This window comes from Eretmochelys imbricata, chromosome 10, assembly GCF_965152235.1.
Source record: "Eretmochelys imbricata isolate rEreImb1 chromosome 10, rEreImb1.hap1, whole genome shotgun sequence".
Taxonomy (NCBI): domain Eukaryota; kingdom Metazoa; phylum Chordata; order Testudines; family Cheloniidae; genus Eretmochelys; species Eretmochelys imbricata.
Genome location: NC_135581.1, coordinates 68,527,360 through 68,543,004, shown reverse-complemented (window position 1 = coordinate 68,543,004; position 15,645 = coordinate 68,527,360). Strand labels below are relative to the sequence as shown.

Here is a 15,645-nt window from a genome sequence, read left to right as displayed (position 1 = left end):
CTACAAATACCCAGATTTATATCACTTTTCCTATTCTTTCCTCTGTTTCATTTTGTTTCAAATCTCAGGTCATCACAAACCTAAACATTTTTTAAAAGAAAGCCAGTCACCTAAAACTTCTGAACTCTTAGATCTCCTTATATAGTATTAGTGTTCTATAATTGTTTTACATATTAACATTTCCCCTTAATCAATAAACAGATTACATCATACAGAATTTACCTTAAAGCTTTACTTTAAAACTATTTTACTAAGGGTCATTATAATGGGAGTATCAACTGAGAATAGTACAGAAAAATGTCAGATATAAGGCTGTGAAATCCGTCAACAAAATTTGACACAAAGTCCCCCACAAATCGATCCATGCTCTCTATATGTGCAGCAATTCTTTGGCACACTTGAGTAAAAGAGGAAGACGCAGTCCTAATTCTGAACGTTCACATTTATCTGGGTTTATAAGGGATTCTGAAAGTTACATGAACATTTTCCCTAACTTAATATAAACATAGACAGATGAAGAAGAAAAACTTTAAAGAACACTGAGGATAGAGATGGAAACACAATGTGATCAGTGGAAGAAAGGATAGAGGAATCTAGCTAAAGCATATCCAACAAGCTCATCACGAGCATCTATAGTCTTTTCAGTAGTAAGGAGAACTTGATTGCCACAAGTCAATGGCTGTCAAGAGTCCATAATACCTGTATCTGATTGAAAAGCCAATACTTTCATTAAAATCTCTCTGAACCTGTCTTTACCATTGGGGGGGGGGAACAATATTTTGCAAGAAAAAATGCTCCAAGCAACTTCAGTAACAGCCCTCAGAAATGAGTGAAAATACAGGGTGACCAACGCAGCTCAACAGTACCTTGGTGCAGTGAAGGGGCTGCTCCGGCTGCAGCGTGGGGGTGTTTTGCAGGCCAGTGTCTTGGAGCAGTGCAGGGGGCAGCTCACGCTGCAGCGTGGGGGTGTTTTGCAGACGCTGGGGGGCAGGTACAGGCCAGGGGCAGCTCACCAGAGTTCTGTGCCTGGGCACTTTTGGCGACAACTCATTTTCTTTTGGCCACACCAGCTAAACAAGCCTGCCTGGGATATGCCTCCAGCCAGATCCATGGGGAGCAGGCGTGATAGCGCTGCAGTGAGCCCCCACCGCCCCTGGTCTGAGATGAGGGCTGCAGTGGGGGGCCGGACACCCCTTTCCCGGCCTCAGGGAGGGAGGGCAGGGAGGCTCCACCCCAGCACCAGCCCACTTTCTCTCCAGCGGCACTGGGAAGCTGTTGGAGCGCTGGGAAAACAGAGGAAACCCCCGCCCCTCACCCCTCATTGGCGGACTCGTCCCTCGAGAACATCCAATCCCCAGCTAAGACCGTTCCCTTGGCAACCAGTAAACTCTCCGCGGCCTAGCGGGCTCGCGTGCCGGGAGAAGCCTGCCTGGAGCCGACTCCACTATTGACCCCCCCCAAACGGAGCCCCCCCAACATGAACGGCCGGGCTAGCTTGAGCGGCAAGCCCTACAGCGCGGGGGTGCGCATCGCCAACTGGAACGAGGACACGTACTTAGAGGAGGTACCGGAGCCGCTGCCAGTCCCTAGGATGCTCCCCCCCCCACCTCCGGCGGGCTAGGGGCGGTCCCGCCTTTCTTCCGTCCCCATCCCCCGCCCCGCCGCATTTTGACCAGCACCCTCTACCGTCCCCGTCCCCCCCCCCAGCCCCTTGGGTTAGGCAGCAGCAACCCTAAAGCCGGGTGGCGTCCTGGGCGGAGGGGGCATCCCGGTTGTTAATCCGGGGTGGGGGGTGGGAAGGAGACCGGGTAGCAGGTGCCCAGCTCCTTAATCCCTAGAGCGGCAGGGCGCTGGGTGCCCATGGCGGCTGGGAGCAGCGGGTTCAGCCCGGTCTGTGACTCCGGCTCTGGGAAGGGGCCAGCGGGTCCCATGCAGGCGCTGCTGCCAGTTCAGGGGGGAACCTTCTCCCGTGAACCTCGGAGACTCACTCCCATCTCATTGTGGCTTGGGGCCTGACTACACACACTACAATATTAAATCGACCTCATTTACCTCCGCATACAGCCAGTGATTACATCGCTAGGGCACGTCGACTCTTGGCTCCTTGGGTCGGCGGTGCGCGTGCTCACCAGGAGCTTGTACCGCCCGTACTCCGTGTGGGGCACTGTGGGACGGCTTTTGAAAGCCAGTTGTTCCGCGCTGGAAGTTTTTCCCTCAGCAGTATCCGTAGGGCGCCGGCTCTGGCGCCCCCTGGAGTGGCGCCCTCATGGTGTGGTATAAGGGGCACCACCAGCTCCCTCCACCCTCAGTTCGTTCTTGCCGCCAGTGACGGTGCTAGAACATCTGCTGCTTCGGCTGGCATTGTTTTGTTTTCTGTTCTTGTGAACTTTGAAAACCTGTAGTAGAGTTGTATGTAGTTAGTAGTTTCTTAGTTACCTTTAGTAGTAGTTCTCAACTTTTCGTTAGTCCCAAACGGGACTGAGCCAGGGGACCGGGCATGCCCTGGTCCCCAGGCTTTAAGCCCTGCGATAGCTGCAAAAGGCCTATGCCTGTCAGCGATCCACATACCAGCTGCCTAAGGTGCGTAGGCGAAGGGCATATAAGTGACAAGTGCCGTATCTGCAAGTTCTTTAAACCTAAGACGAAGAGCGCTGAAAGCACTCCTAATGGAGTAGGCACTCACTCCGGCACAGGAGCAGCGATCCGATTCCACACCAAGTACTGCGGCCTCCGTGCATAGTGCTCCACCAGCGCCGTCCATAAGCTAGCACTGGTCCCCTTCCATGGCTCTGGGGAAGAAGACGAAAAAGACTGGGAGGGGAAGATCTCCTACCTCCTGAAAGGGAAAGGAGAGGGCTGGGGGTGAGCCATGACCTGTGCTGGGCAGCTCAACACCCCCTTTGGGAAGGCGGGCCCCAGTTGAAGTTGAGCAGTGCAGCCCATCCCATGCTTTGCCTGCAACCCCAGGTAACGGTGCAGGCCCTAGGCAGCTTCAGGTGCCGTCAATGCTCAAAGCTCTTCGAGCAGCTCAAGAGATCCAGATGCTCCCAGTGCTACCCACACCGGCTCCCATGTTACCCGGTCTCGGGGAAAACCCACGTTGGGACCTATGTGTGACTCTTTACCTTAGCGGTACCGATCCCCATCGAGAAGGATGTCCCGCCAGCATTTGCCCGCCCAAAGCTGTCACGCTTCAGGACTGGAGAGGCAGGCTCAGCGGAGCCCTCTTCGGTCCCCACACCAGGAGCATTGATCGAGGGACTTGAGGCATACCTCGCTGGTAGATTGGTGCAGACCCTCTGAGGCATGCGCCACCCAGCAAGAACTCTGGGACCGGCCCCGACCATCTCCAAGGGCCAGGGACTGATCCCGGGACTGATTGGACACAAGAGACCACCGATCACCGGGCTGTCATCACCTGTCTCCAAGATGGAGGTTACCCTACTCAGAATGATCCTCCCAGCAACTGGCCCATAGTAGCTCTCAGTCCCGTTCAACGTCCTGGTACCAGTCGAGTAGCGGGAGGCACGCTCACCAGGTATCTGATGCAGATCCACCGAACGCTGTAGGTCCCCAAGAGCCCGATCAAGACAGTCTCACTTGGGCAGGTCAGCTTTGGGACGCAGCAACCAGCACCGGTTGGACAAGAGCCACGGCTCAGCCCAATCCTGGTCGCCCAGTAGTGACCACTCTGCTGGTAGCTCCGGCTTGGAACAAGGTTCCTTGACTGTGGGACAAGCCCTGGTACTGGCAGTTCTGACTACATTATTAGCACAGAAACCTGTCCCATGGCCCCAAGCGCAGTGGCCGGCGCCATGGTATTCGTGGAACCCTTGAGGGTTTTCCCAGGCTGCCCAATCAGCGTTGGGAGCCTCAGAGAGGCCAGCAGCCTCGGTATCCCATCCCCCTCTGGTGCACGAGGCTTCAGGGGGTAAGACCCCGCAGGTCCAGGAGGACCCAGGGGAGCAAGCTGCTGGACCACCAATGGATGTGGAGGTTCCCGCTGCACTGGCATCGTCCTCGTTCTCACCGGACGAAGCTATCAGAGGGTCCCCTCACCCAGTTCCTTAGGATGATGCCAAAGCGCACCAGGAATTTTTGAAGAGGGTCACTTCTAACCCGGGGTTTCAGGCAGAGGAATTGGAAGAGCCCTCAGACTCTCTGTTTGATGTCCTCGGCTCCTGCCAGGGTGGCTCTACCTCTTCATGAAGGGGTTTCCAAAATCCAAAATGCCCTGTGGCAGACCCGTCTTCTCTGCCCCCATCTCTAAAAGGGCTGAACACAAGTACTTTATGCCAACCAAAGGGCATGAGTACTTATACTCCCACCCAGCCCCTAATTCCCTTGTGGTTGAGGAGGTTAACAACAAGGAGAGGCAAGGACAACCCGGGGCCACCCCCAAAAATAAAGACTTGAGGAGGCTGGATCTCTTTGGACGTAAGGTTTATTCATCTTCCAGCCTTCAGCTGAGAGTGGCCAACCACCAAGCCCTCCTTGGCCAATATGAATTTAATATGTGGAAAGCCATGGCCAAGTCGAAGGGTTACTCCCCGAGGCTTCCAAGAAGGAGTTCCGAGCAATCGTCAATGGAGGCACGACTGCGGCCAGGGTGTCCCTCCAAGTGGCATCCGATGCTGCTGATGCTGCTGCCCACACTATTGCTTCCGCTATCTCCATGCGGCAGGTCTCTTGGCTTCTCCTCTCTGGGTTGTCCACCAAGGCCCAGCAGTCAGGACCTGCCCTTCAATGGTGGGGCCCTATTTGCAGAGCAAACAGACAGCAAGTTGCGTGGCCTGAAGTACTCCCGCACCACCCTGAAAACCCTGGGTCTCTACGTCTCAGCCCCGGCGCATAAGCGCTTCAAACAGCACCAGCCTCAGGGCCAGGGGAGCCAGCCTCAGCAGGACCAGCCCCATAAATGAGCCAAAGGTTACAAGTGCCGCCTGAGCCACTCGCCTCCACTTGTCAGGCTCAACCCTACAATAAGCAGGGGTCCAAATGGTCGTTTTGACGATGCGCCCAAGGGCGACCTACCAGCCTATTCCCCGGATCCATCTTTCCCAGTGTTGTCCGACCGCCTTTCCACTTTCCTCCCGGTGTGAACCGCTATAACTTCGGACCACTGGGTCCTCAACACAGTGGAATGGGGTTATACCCTCCAGTTCCTTTCTACCCTCCCTTCTCACCCGCCTTCCCCGTCCCTCTTCAGGGAGCCCTCTCATGAGAGTCTCCTTGCACAGAAGGTAAAGAGGTTACTACAGCTGGATGCAGTGAAAGAAGTTCCTCCCAAAGTTTAATCCCAAAGGCCAAGGGTGGTCTATGGCCCATTCCGGACCTGTGAGACCTCAACAAGTACCCACAGAAGCTAAAGTTCCTCATGGTCTCTCTGGCTTCTATTTTCCCCTCCCTGGATCTGGGAGACTGGTATGCGGCCCTCGACTTGAAGGACGCATACTTCCACATAGCGATCTTTCAAGGACACAGACACTTCCTCCGGTTTGCAGTGGAGCCCCACCATTACCAGTTTATAGTCCTCCCATTTGGCCTGGTGACAGCACTGAAGGTGTTTACCAAAATGCATGTTGGTAGTAGCGGCTTACCTCAGGCGCCAGGGTATCCAAATCTACCTGTACCTCGACGACTGGCTTGTCAAGAGCAGCTCCAGGTCTCAAGTCCGAAGGGACTTCTCCTTGCACCACAAGTGGTCACTCCATCCAGAGGTAGCCTGCATGATCTTCGAAAGGTGGGGAACTCCCCAGGTGGACCTGTTCACTACCAGACAGAACAGGAAATGCCACCAATTTTGTTCTCGAGAGGGTCTGAGCAAGGATTCCCTCTCCAATGCCTTCCTCCTGATGTGGTCAGGGATCCTGATGTACACGTTCCCTCTGATTCCACTCATCAGCAGGGCCCTGGCAAAGATCAAGAGAGACCAGGCGCAGATTATCATGATCGCCCTGGCATGGCCTCACCAGCATTGGTTCGGCACGCTCATGATCCTTTCAGCAGCCCTTCCCTGGCCCCTGCCCAACCGACCAGATCTGTTATCGCAGGACCATGGTCACCTCTTACTCCCCAACCTTGGGTCCCTCCTCCTCTTTGAATGGATGCTGTGTGGCTGCACCTGGAGAAATGGACCTATTTGGAAGGAGTCCAACAGGTCCTCCTGGAAAGTAGGAAGCCCTCAACTAGACTGATTTACCTGGCCAAGTAGACGAGGTTTTCCCTCTGGGCATCTGAACGGTTCATCTCTCCCTTGCGTTCCTCCATATAGGCTGTCCTGGACTACCTGCTCCGTTTGAGGAACCAGGGCCTAGCACACACTTCCATTAGAGTGCATCTTGCAGTCATCTCTGCTTTTCATCCGCCAATCCAAGAACAGATGGTTTTCTCCCATGACATGACAGTCAGATTCTTGAGGGCTGGAGAGACTCTTCCCGCAGGTATGGGCTTCTGTCCCACAGTGGGATCTTAACTTGGTCTTCTCTAGGCTGACTGTCCCACCCTTTGAACCTCTGGGTTCCTGCTCCCTGTCCCATCTGTCATGGAAGGTCACGTTCCTGGTGGCGGTGGCATCGGCAAGACAGGTCTCGGAAATTAAAGCCTTGACCTCAGAACTGCTGTACATGGTCTTCTACAAAGATAAGGTTTGGTTGTGGCCCCACCCGGCTTTCCTGCCAAAGGTGGTCTCCACCCTCCATACGAACCAGGACATCTTCCTCCCAGTGTTCTGTCCCAAACCGCACAAGACCAGTGAAGGGAGGCGTCTTCATGTCCTGAACATCTGGAGGGCCTTGGTTTTTATTTATAAAGTTCCAAGCCTTTCCGTAAATTGACTCAACTCTTCATCGCTACAGCGGATAGGATGAAGAGTCATCCAGTGTCCTGGCAGAGGATTTCCAATTTGATCACCCTGTTATGACCTGGCGGGGGTTCTGCCACCGCCGATTGTCAGAGCCCACTTGACGAGAGCTCAGGCGTCTTCGGCGAACTTCCTGGCGCACATCCCTATCCAGGACATCTGTAGAGCTTCAGCATGATCCTCTGCCCACATATTTACTACTCATTATGCCATCACTCAGCGGGCCAGGGACTACGCTGGGTTCAGCAGAGCTGTGTTGCAATCTACACATCAGTGAACTCCTACCCACCTCCAGGGCTACTGCTTTGGAGTCACCTAATATGGAATGGACATGAGCAAGCACTTGAAGAAGGAAAGACAGTTACCTGTTTCGTAACTGGTGTTCTTCGAGATGTGTTGCTCATGTCCATTCCATGACCCACCCTCCTTCCCCACTGTCGGAGTTTCTGGCAAGAAGGAACTGAAGGTGGGGGGAGCCGGCAGCGCCCCTTATACCGCGCCATGCGAGTGCCACTCCAAGGGGCATCAGAGCCAGTCCCTTGCGGATACTGCTGAGGGAAAAACTTCTGGCACCGGTGCATGTGGCGAGCACACACACCTAATATGGAATGGACATGAGCAACACATCTTGAAGAACACCAGTTACGGAAAAGGTAACTGTCTTATGTAAGCAATGCAGTATCTACACCAGTGGTTTTCAACCTATTTACCATTATGGGCTGGTGCACTTCTCTATGTGTTATATGGGCCACATCAACACAATATATATATACTACCTGTAATGGCCCGATGGATGTCATATGGGCCACAGTTGTGTGCTATTTGGTCTGCAAGTGGGCTGCAGGTTGAGAACCACTGGTCTACACTAACACCATGTTGACCTAACTACATCGACATTGACTCTATCCTTCTCATGGAGGTGGAGTTATTAAGTCTGCGTAGCTGAGCAGTTATGGCAGTGTGAACGAAATTTTTGTGAAGACACTTACACAGGCAGGTCTATACTACGGGGTTAAGTCGACCTAAGTTATGCAACTCCAGCTACATGAATGTACCTTAGGTCGACTTATAGAGGTGTCAGCTTACCTTATGCTTCTTCTTCCGGTGAAGTACCGGAGTTGACAGGAGAACAATTGGTGGTTGATTTAGTGGGTCTTCACTAGACCCGCTAAATTCACCCCCAGTGGATCGATCACCGCACGTCAATACCCCGGTAAGTGGAGTCAAGCCCATAGATAGGTTGACGTAAGCTGCCTTAAGTCCACCTTACACTGTAGAGTAGACCAGGCCTTGGTGTAAATGGGAAGTAACTCCATTGAAGTTAATGGGTTTACCCTCAGTGTAAAACTAGTGTGAGATCAGACTCAGGTTCCTGGAATATTTGTGAGCCACCTGCCACAGAGGTACCTATACGTTGATTTCCACCTAAATGGGGCCATTTTAAAAAAATATTTAAATTGCATTTAAAGCTGAGATGATTTTAAAAAGGCTGGATACTATGTTTAATTTCTCACTTTTGTTTTTGAACAGGACCTCTTGAAAGACTTTTTGTATAAAAGAGAAAAAGGTGAACTTCTAATACAGAAATCAAGGAGACTTAAAAATAATTTTTTAAAGCAGGTAATGAGTTCTTAGCCTTTCATCCATTCCGCTTCACCGCTTATGAAATGTTGTTGCAGTGAATCGTTAGCATCTGTGTAGTGAGAATACGATGTTTTAGCATTCTGTATGATACAGTACAATAATTTCAATAATTTTAAAACAAATTGAAACAGTCTATACAAATCTATGTATATTTTAACTTAGATGCAACTATCAGTTTCGAAAGATGGATTTATTCACTTTGGAGACACTGTGATGCTTTTGAGCCCTGAAAACAAGAAATCACCTACGGAGAATTACTCTGCAGCGTGTGGCAATCTAACTTTGGCTGTTAATCCAGATGATATAACAGTACATACGTCTGAGTCATTGCAAGTCCCCTGTGGAGTGAGTGCAGTAAAAAGTGTGAACCCTGTTGGTCGAAATGCATTTCATATCCTAAGGTGTGGAGTCTTGCATTCAGTAGATTCAGTAGTAGTTAAACCCTTGTTTTAAGGTTTGATCTTATTTTGTGAAATAGACAATGAACTTCCTTAAAAATGAAAATCAATGTGTCGCGGAACATTTTATTGATTTCAGACTAATGGCTTAATTTTTATTACACATTAGGCCCGATTCTGTTCTCATGCCAGTGTGCATCCAGTAATTCCAATGAAATCAAAGAAATTACATCAGTATAAATCTGGTGCAAAAGCAGAATCAGTCTCACTGTATTTATTTTTCATAAACTAACAAATATTTTAAAGTTGAATAAATTCTACAGCTTATTTTTGACATAGAGCAATATTTTTAGTTAACAAAGCATTTACAAACATAACTAGTTACCTTGCATGGATGTTATGAGAATTAGTTAAATCTTACATACTTCCTTCTTCTGTGCAAGAACATAAAAGAGCAAAGAGTGGCTCTCTGCCCTGACATGCTAAAAGTTGAGCAGTATCTCTGGATAGTTCTTCAGAATGTTAGAAAAGATGCCATACTTAAATTGTAAACTGTTTGGGGTAGAGGCTGTCTTTCTATTATATGTGTACATAGAGTCTACCACTTCTATGTAGATAGGAATGTTTTCATGAACTAAAAAGAAATTCCAAAAATATTTTTTTATTTATTTAAACATTCTCTGCTGTGGGTTTAAAAGCCAAATGTTGTATCATTGTGCTAATGGAAGGGAACTAGATGCTGACATTGACTGGAAACAAAAAACCTGGATCTGTAAACTCACCAAAATCTAAAAAAGTAAATAAACGGCATAAATTTTGTAAAGTTAAGTTTATTTTTAAAATTATTTCAGAATTGGTAATATAGATAAGGGAAAAGATGATGTAATTTTAATCTGATGGCCTAGTCATAACCACTGAAGTGGATGATGGGGACATGTTGTTGCCCTGATAAATGTAACTACAGGACTAAAGCATTTTCAGTTTCCTATCTTTTTATGAGGTTGTACCACTGCCTAGCAGTGCCCCTTTAACAAAATATATCAGTGTTATGGAATAATACTTATGATCAAAGGAAATGAGTTAACGTTACTGTGTCAACTTGACTTTTGAATATAAATTCTCAACTTTGACATTTCATTAGCAGAGTTTATTTTTATTTTTTGCATTGAAATGGATGATAAATCGATATGAAAACTAAACAACATGATAAATTACAGGGAAACACTCCTTTTGCTTTTTGGCAGGGCTTTTTCAGATACATGAATTAAACATATAGATTGGGATTTTCAATGGAGTCTAAGGGAATTAAGTGCTGAACTCCCTCTGAATTTCAACAATATTTGTGCACCAATCTCCTTTGAAAATCCCAGCCTATGTGTTTAATGTATGCAGCTGAAAAATAGCATTGAGAGCCTAATTTTCCACTCTGAGGATTACATATTTATGTAGTAAATTATTTAAATTCCAACTCTTTCTATAATGTATTTTCTAATAGCAACCTTAATAATAAGCAGTGACACCAGCCTCTTCTATAATAAATAATTCTGAACACACACACATAAATACACACACACACACACACACATCAATGCATATGGCATATTTCAATTTATATGGTTCTTTTCCTATGTTAACAGTGTTGAAGGAAATTCTATGGGTGAACCCATTAGATTTGGGCAGAATTTTGGTCTTGGGGCAACAGGCGGTTTTACCGATCAAATGGTAAGTCAATACAGGTGTAAACTGAAATTGTAGTACATATTGATACTATAAATTAGGTTACTGTACATATTTTGCATGCTATTTTTCTGCAATAAAATATGCAATAGTTATTACTAAGCAAAGAATGAATCTGGAGCACTTCATGTGAGGAGAGGGGATTAGCTATATACTGTAGAGCAGTGGTTCTCAAACTATGGGCGCCGCTTGTTCAGGGAAAGCCCGTGGTGGTCTGGGCCGGTTTGTTTACCTGCCGTGTCCGAAGGTTCGGCCGATCGCTGCTCCCACTGGCCACGGTTCGCCTCTCTAGGCCAATGGGGGCTCCAGGAAGGGCGGCCAGCACATCCCTCAGCCCGTGTCACTTCCCACAGCCCCCATTGGCCTGGAGCGAAGAACCGCGGCCAGTGGGAGCAACTGCACTGACTGTCAATTGAGTTAATCTGCACTTACACCAGTGTAATTGAGATAAGACTCTGGTCCCCTGTCTCCTGGCCAGTAATAGTGTGACTGTCATTTGGTCATATTCATAGCATATATGTTTAGCTATCAATATATTAAAATCTACAGTTAACATTTGCATAGAAGGTACCCTATAGCCAAATCACCATCCTGTATGAATAAACTATTTGGGGCTTTCAGAAAAAAATCCCCCTAAAAACAAATATTTACTTGCATTTCCTTATCATGGCTTGTCTCAAATGCAACACCTATTCAGAGAGCTTTACCAAATTTCTAGGGATCAGGAATGCAGTCCAGGACTATGAAACTCAGGTGATTTGAGTGAGGGACATTTTAAATATCTCATGAAACACACCACAAAATGCAGGAAGGCTGATGTTTTAAACTCTGCCTTTAAATGAATTGAGAACAAGAGACTCTCTCCTGCAAATGGAAGAGACTTGGAAAATCTGGAACCTGTGAATGAAAGTCTGTATTTTTTAAAGTAAGTAAAATGTTAGTGTCTTAATCTGAGTCAGGCAGCAGGATTCTAGTAAATGTTAATATTGTGTCTGTTCAGAAGACAGGAAGAATGCAGAATCAGAGGACAATGTACAAAGCCACTATAAGTACCACTTATAAATTTTTTTTGGCCGAGCAACCTTGCCTGTATCTTTGTAATCACAGTGACCTTTTGGAATGCAGATCTCATTTATATATCAGTGCTTAACTTCTATAATCTCACTCTTTTTGAAGTCACTTGTTCAATTTGAATGCGGCACGCTATTCATAAGCTCATCAGTCATGTAGTGTCTGTTATAGTTAAGAGTTTTGAATTCAGGAGAATTGACTGACTGACTTTTCACAAAGTATCTGCTCCTAGTGTTGAAAAAACAGTTGTTTTTTATAACTGCTATATGTTTGGGGTCCAATCCAATGCTCATTTAAATCAGTGAGCACTGGATCAGCCCTAACAGTAGAAGTACATATTTCAACATCAGAAATACAATACTACTTCTGAAGTAAAAAGGTAACCCCATGTTTTTTACAGGTATTTTTTGTATACTCTTTCATGTTGGTCTTACACTTCTTTGCTTGCACAGATATACAACTCTTCTTCACCAATTTTTTTTTTTTTTTTGATTCTGGAATAAAACAGACTCTGTGCTCAAAAAGAATCATTTTTGTAAACAATTGTTAAAAACTAGTTGAGTGTTTTAAAATTATTTTATATAAATTTGTGACATTGCTAAATGCAAACAATTGTTCTTTTTTCTGTAGTAACTTAGTAGTTTAATCATTTAAACTTATATTGCCATTCATGTATGTTTCCATTTACAGTTATATCTTGCAAGTGACCATAAATCATTTGTGAGATTTGCTAAAAAATCATACCTTCAGCAAGTGTTTTTGACAGATGAGCTCTCCTATCTGACTTGCTGGCAAGCTACCTTTTTGGATCCACAGCTGCGTCTTGAATATGAAGGATTTCCAGTTCCTGTAAGCAATTATATAGAAAGTAAAACAATAGTAAATATTAAGAGTATTTAATTAATGCTATCGATAAACCATTTAAAAGAAAGTTGCACCCATTTTATTGTCTGCAGTATTCTGAAAGTCATGGTGAAAAGCAAATTTTTCCATATATAAAATGTTAACTGTTATTACGAGGGGAAACAGCCTGACAATGATAGCTAATTGTTAGAGCAGGAGGCTAGGATTCAGCACTCTTGGGTTCCAATGCTAACTTTGGGATTGACTTGCTGTGCAATTAGGATAAATATTTTGGCCAAAATTTTAAAAAGTGGCCATTGATTTTGGGTGCCTCAGAATCTGGAGCTGAATTTGTAACCCCCTCCCGAATTTCAGAAGCACCGAGTATCTGCAATTCCACTTCTAACAGTAGGAGCTGTGACTGCTATGTACTTCTGAAAATGAGGCCCACAAAGCTCCCAAAAATGGAGGTACCCAAAATCAGTGGCCACTTTTGAAAATGTGGCTGCTAACCTCAGTATGTATCTGTAACTTGGATGTAATACCTACCTCACAGAGGTGCTGGAAGCTTAATTAATGCTTCTAAAATGCTTAGAGATCCCTCAGGTAAGACCTTTATAGTTCAAGGGAAATGTGAAGTAATGATATTATATTATAAATATAACTGTTCCTCCACTGCCAGCCACTACTTCTGTTGTAATATATTTCTATTAAGTTTCTGACTCTCAAAACCTGGTTAAAATTATGTAATTGATTTAAGATTATATTCTCTTTTCATGGCAGTTTTAAAAATATTTTTAAACAGGTTAATTTAAGATCAATCTTGTTGCACTTTACAAATAAATTAAAAGCGCTCTTTGCAAAAATGTAACAATGCAGTAAAAATCTATTTTTAAAAATGCAGAGGCCCCAATTCTAGACTGTGCTCCAGCACATTTTATTGTGGAAACCAGAAGGATCTCTCCACCAGGAAACACCCAGTGAAACTGGGATTCCTCTGGTGGCATAGGACCATTCCGTGGCTTTACACAGCACTGGAGCATGCCCACGAAGGGAAGAAGTGTAGTGGAGGAGAGAGCTTTGAGCAGGGGGGTTGGACTAGGTGACCTCCTGAAGTGTCTTCCATCCCTAATCTTCTATGATTCTATGAGTGGGAATAGCCAGAATGCTATACATTCAGCTACTGTGGGCTGCTGGGGATCGTTGCAGTTAAGTTGTAAAACCAGTTTATTTACACTGGGGGCTGGACCAGCCCAGACAGTCCAGTATCAATGAGGTACAAAGCGGCCCAGAATCAGAGCTTGTGTTTTTAACATGTTATATTTACTAACTCAAAACATTTCACTTGCACAGCAAAAAGACTATTTAACAGCAGTCTTTAAAATGTCTGTGAAAAAGATTCTTTTGTTTATTCTTTCTCTAGGCAAACACTAAAGTCCTTATCACTCATTGTCATACAAATCGGGGTTTAGCAGTTCCTAGGAACTATTGTCTAAGGTAAGTGTAATTTATGACAATAAAAATATCAGGGATGTTTTTCATTAATCATGATATAATGATGTACAAGTTCAGTATAGCAAGAATATAAGCAATGAGACAAGTCACACATTTAGTGAGAAAACAAAAAGAGTGCAGAACACTCTCACTCACTCTCAATTTCTTGTCAGGCTGTAATTTAGTTCTACCCTGGGTCTGCAATCAATCAGCTCAACCTTTTTCACATTTTCCCCTCAGATTTCCAGACTTCTCTCTTTCTTGGATGGTTCAGGTCCTCCTTTGGATATGCTGACCAATTGTAGTCCTTTATTTGGAGAGAAAGTTGGGTATGAGGAAAAATATATTTTAAAACAATGCAGGAAATTGCATGTAGGATACATAGAACTCTCACAAAAAACAAGAAAATATATTGGTGTGAGTGTAACTTCTGCATTGAATTAGTATTTTGACTCTACATTGTTCATGAGTGTAACAATTCTTTCTCATTTAATTCCAAACAAAATTCAGCTCAGAATCTATATCAGACCCTCATGGAGGCCTTTGAGGCAGAAAGTTTGCTGGGGTGAGGTTGAAATGGTGATAGCCAGGGAGCCTGTAGTACAGCCCCCAAAATCGGTAGAGTTGGCTGGGGAACTGGGTGTTTTCAGTGCAAGCCTATATCAATCAGGCACCTGTAGCACCCCAACTAAAAAGAGCTGCCATTCACCAGTGGAAATTCTTAAGGAAGGCAGGCAGCAGCAACACCTGCTCTTCCTCAGGATGAATGAATACTCCCTGGAGAGCTTTGGGATTTAGCTGGATGAATCTGGACCAGTGCTGCCTTTTCCTCTTGGCTTTTGATTTCTAAAACTATAGTTGACAAATAAAGTTTTTTAAAATGCATGAATAATATGGCTTAATAAACCAAAAACGATATGAGAAAAGGTATTTGCAAATTGGTTAGAGGAGTAATTTACAGTTTATAGTGACTCACCGTTAACTTTGGAGACAGAGAGAATGGAGTGTATAATCATTATATCTAGCCGTGCTACTATTTTCTCTTGACAGGTCATACTTTGGAAAGGAATATGAAGTCATCTGTCACACCTATCTGGATTCCCATAAAGCTGAGGAAGATAAGAATTACTGGTTAATAGTAACTGCGAATCCCAGTGATGATGGAATTACTATGTTTGACAGACCTAAGCCTCCCTCAGAGGAGACCAGAGAGAGAGAGAAGAATGAACTTTATGCAGGAACATAGAATGTAATGGTCAAAGAGTTTCATTTTATTTATGCTTTCACAAAGTGAAAATTTTAATTTTGATGACGATAATTAGAGCTTTGAGTGCACTTCACACTTTCTCTATTCACATTCCATTTTTAACCCTAGATTCATTTATTTTATAAGTAGTTATGAAAATCTGCCATTAATTACACTGGGAAACCTCACTGAAGTCAGTGGGGTTTAGCTTAAATGTAACTGAGGACAGAATTTGGTCAATAAAATTGGTGATCCATATACAAGCAAGGCTTGATTTTCCCATTTTGACATTCACTGATGGTAACAGATGTGTCAGAAATTAGTAACACTAATGGAATTTCCTTAACTTA

At 45.3% G+C, this 15,645-nt stretch overlaps 1 protein-coding gene across 1 annotated transcript; it reads left to right on the top strand.

The window, feature by feature from the left end:
• Positions 1-1,477: 1,477 nt before the first annotated feature.
• On the top strand, positions 1,478-15,295 carry CFAP161 (cilia and flagella associated protein 161). The gene is made up of 7 exons (XM_077829094.1): positions 1,478-1,564; positions 8,393-8,482; positions 8,669-8,907; positions 10,542-10,626; positions 12,403-12,561; positions 13,979-14,052; positions 15,100-15,295. Exons 1-7 carry the CDS (start codon positions 1,478-1,480, stop codon positions 15,293-15,295), a joined length of 930 nt encoding a protein of 309 aa, XP_077685220.1.
• Positions 15,296-15,645: the final 350 nt, after the last annotated feature.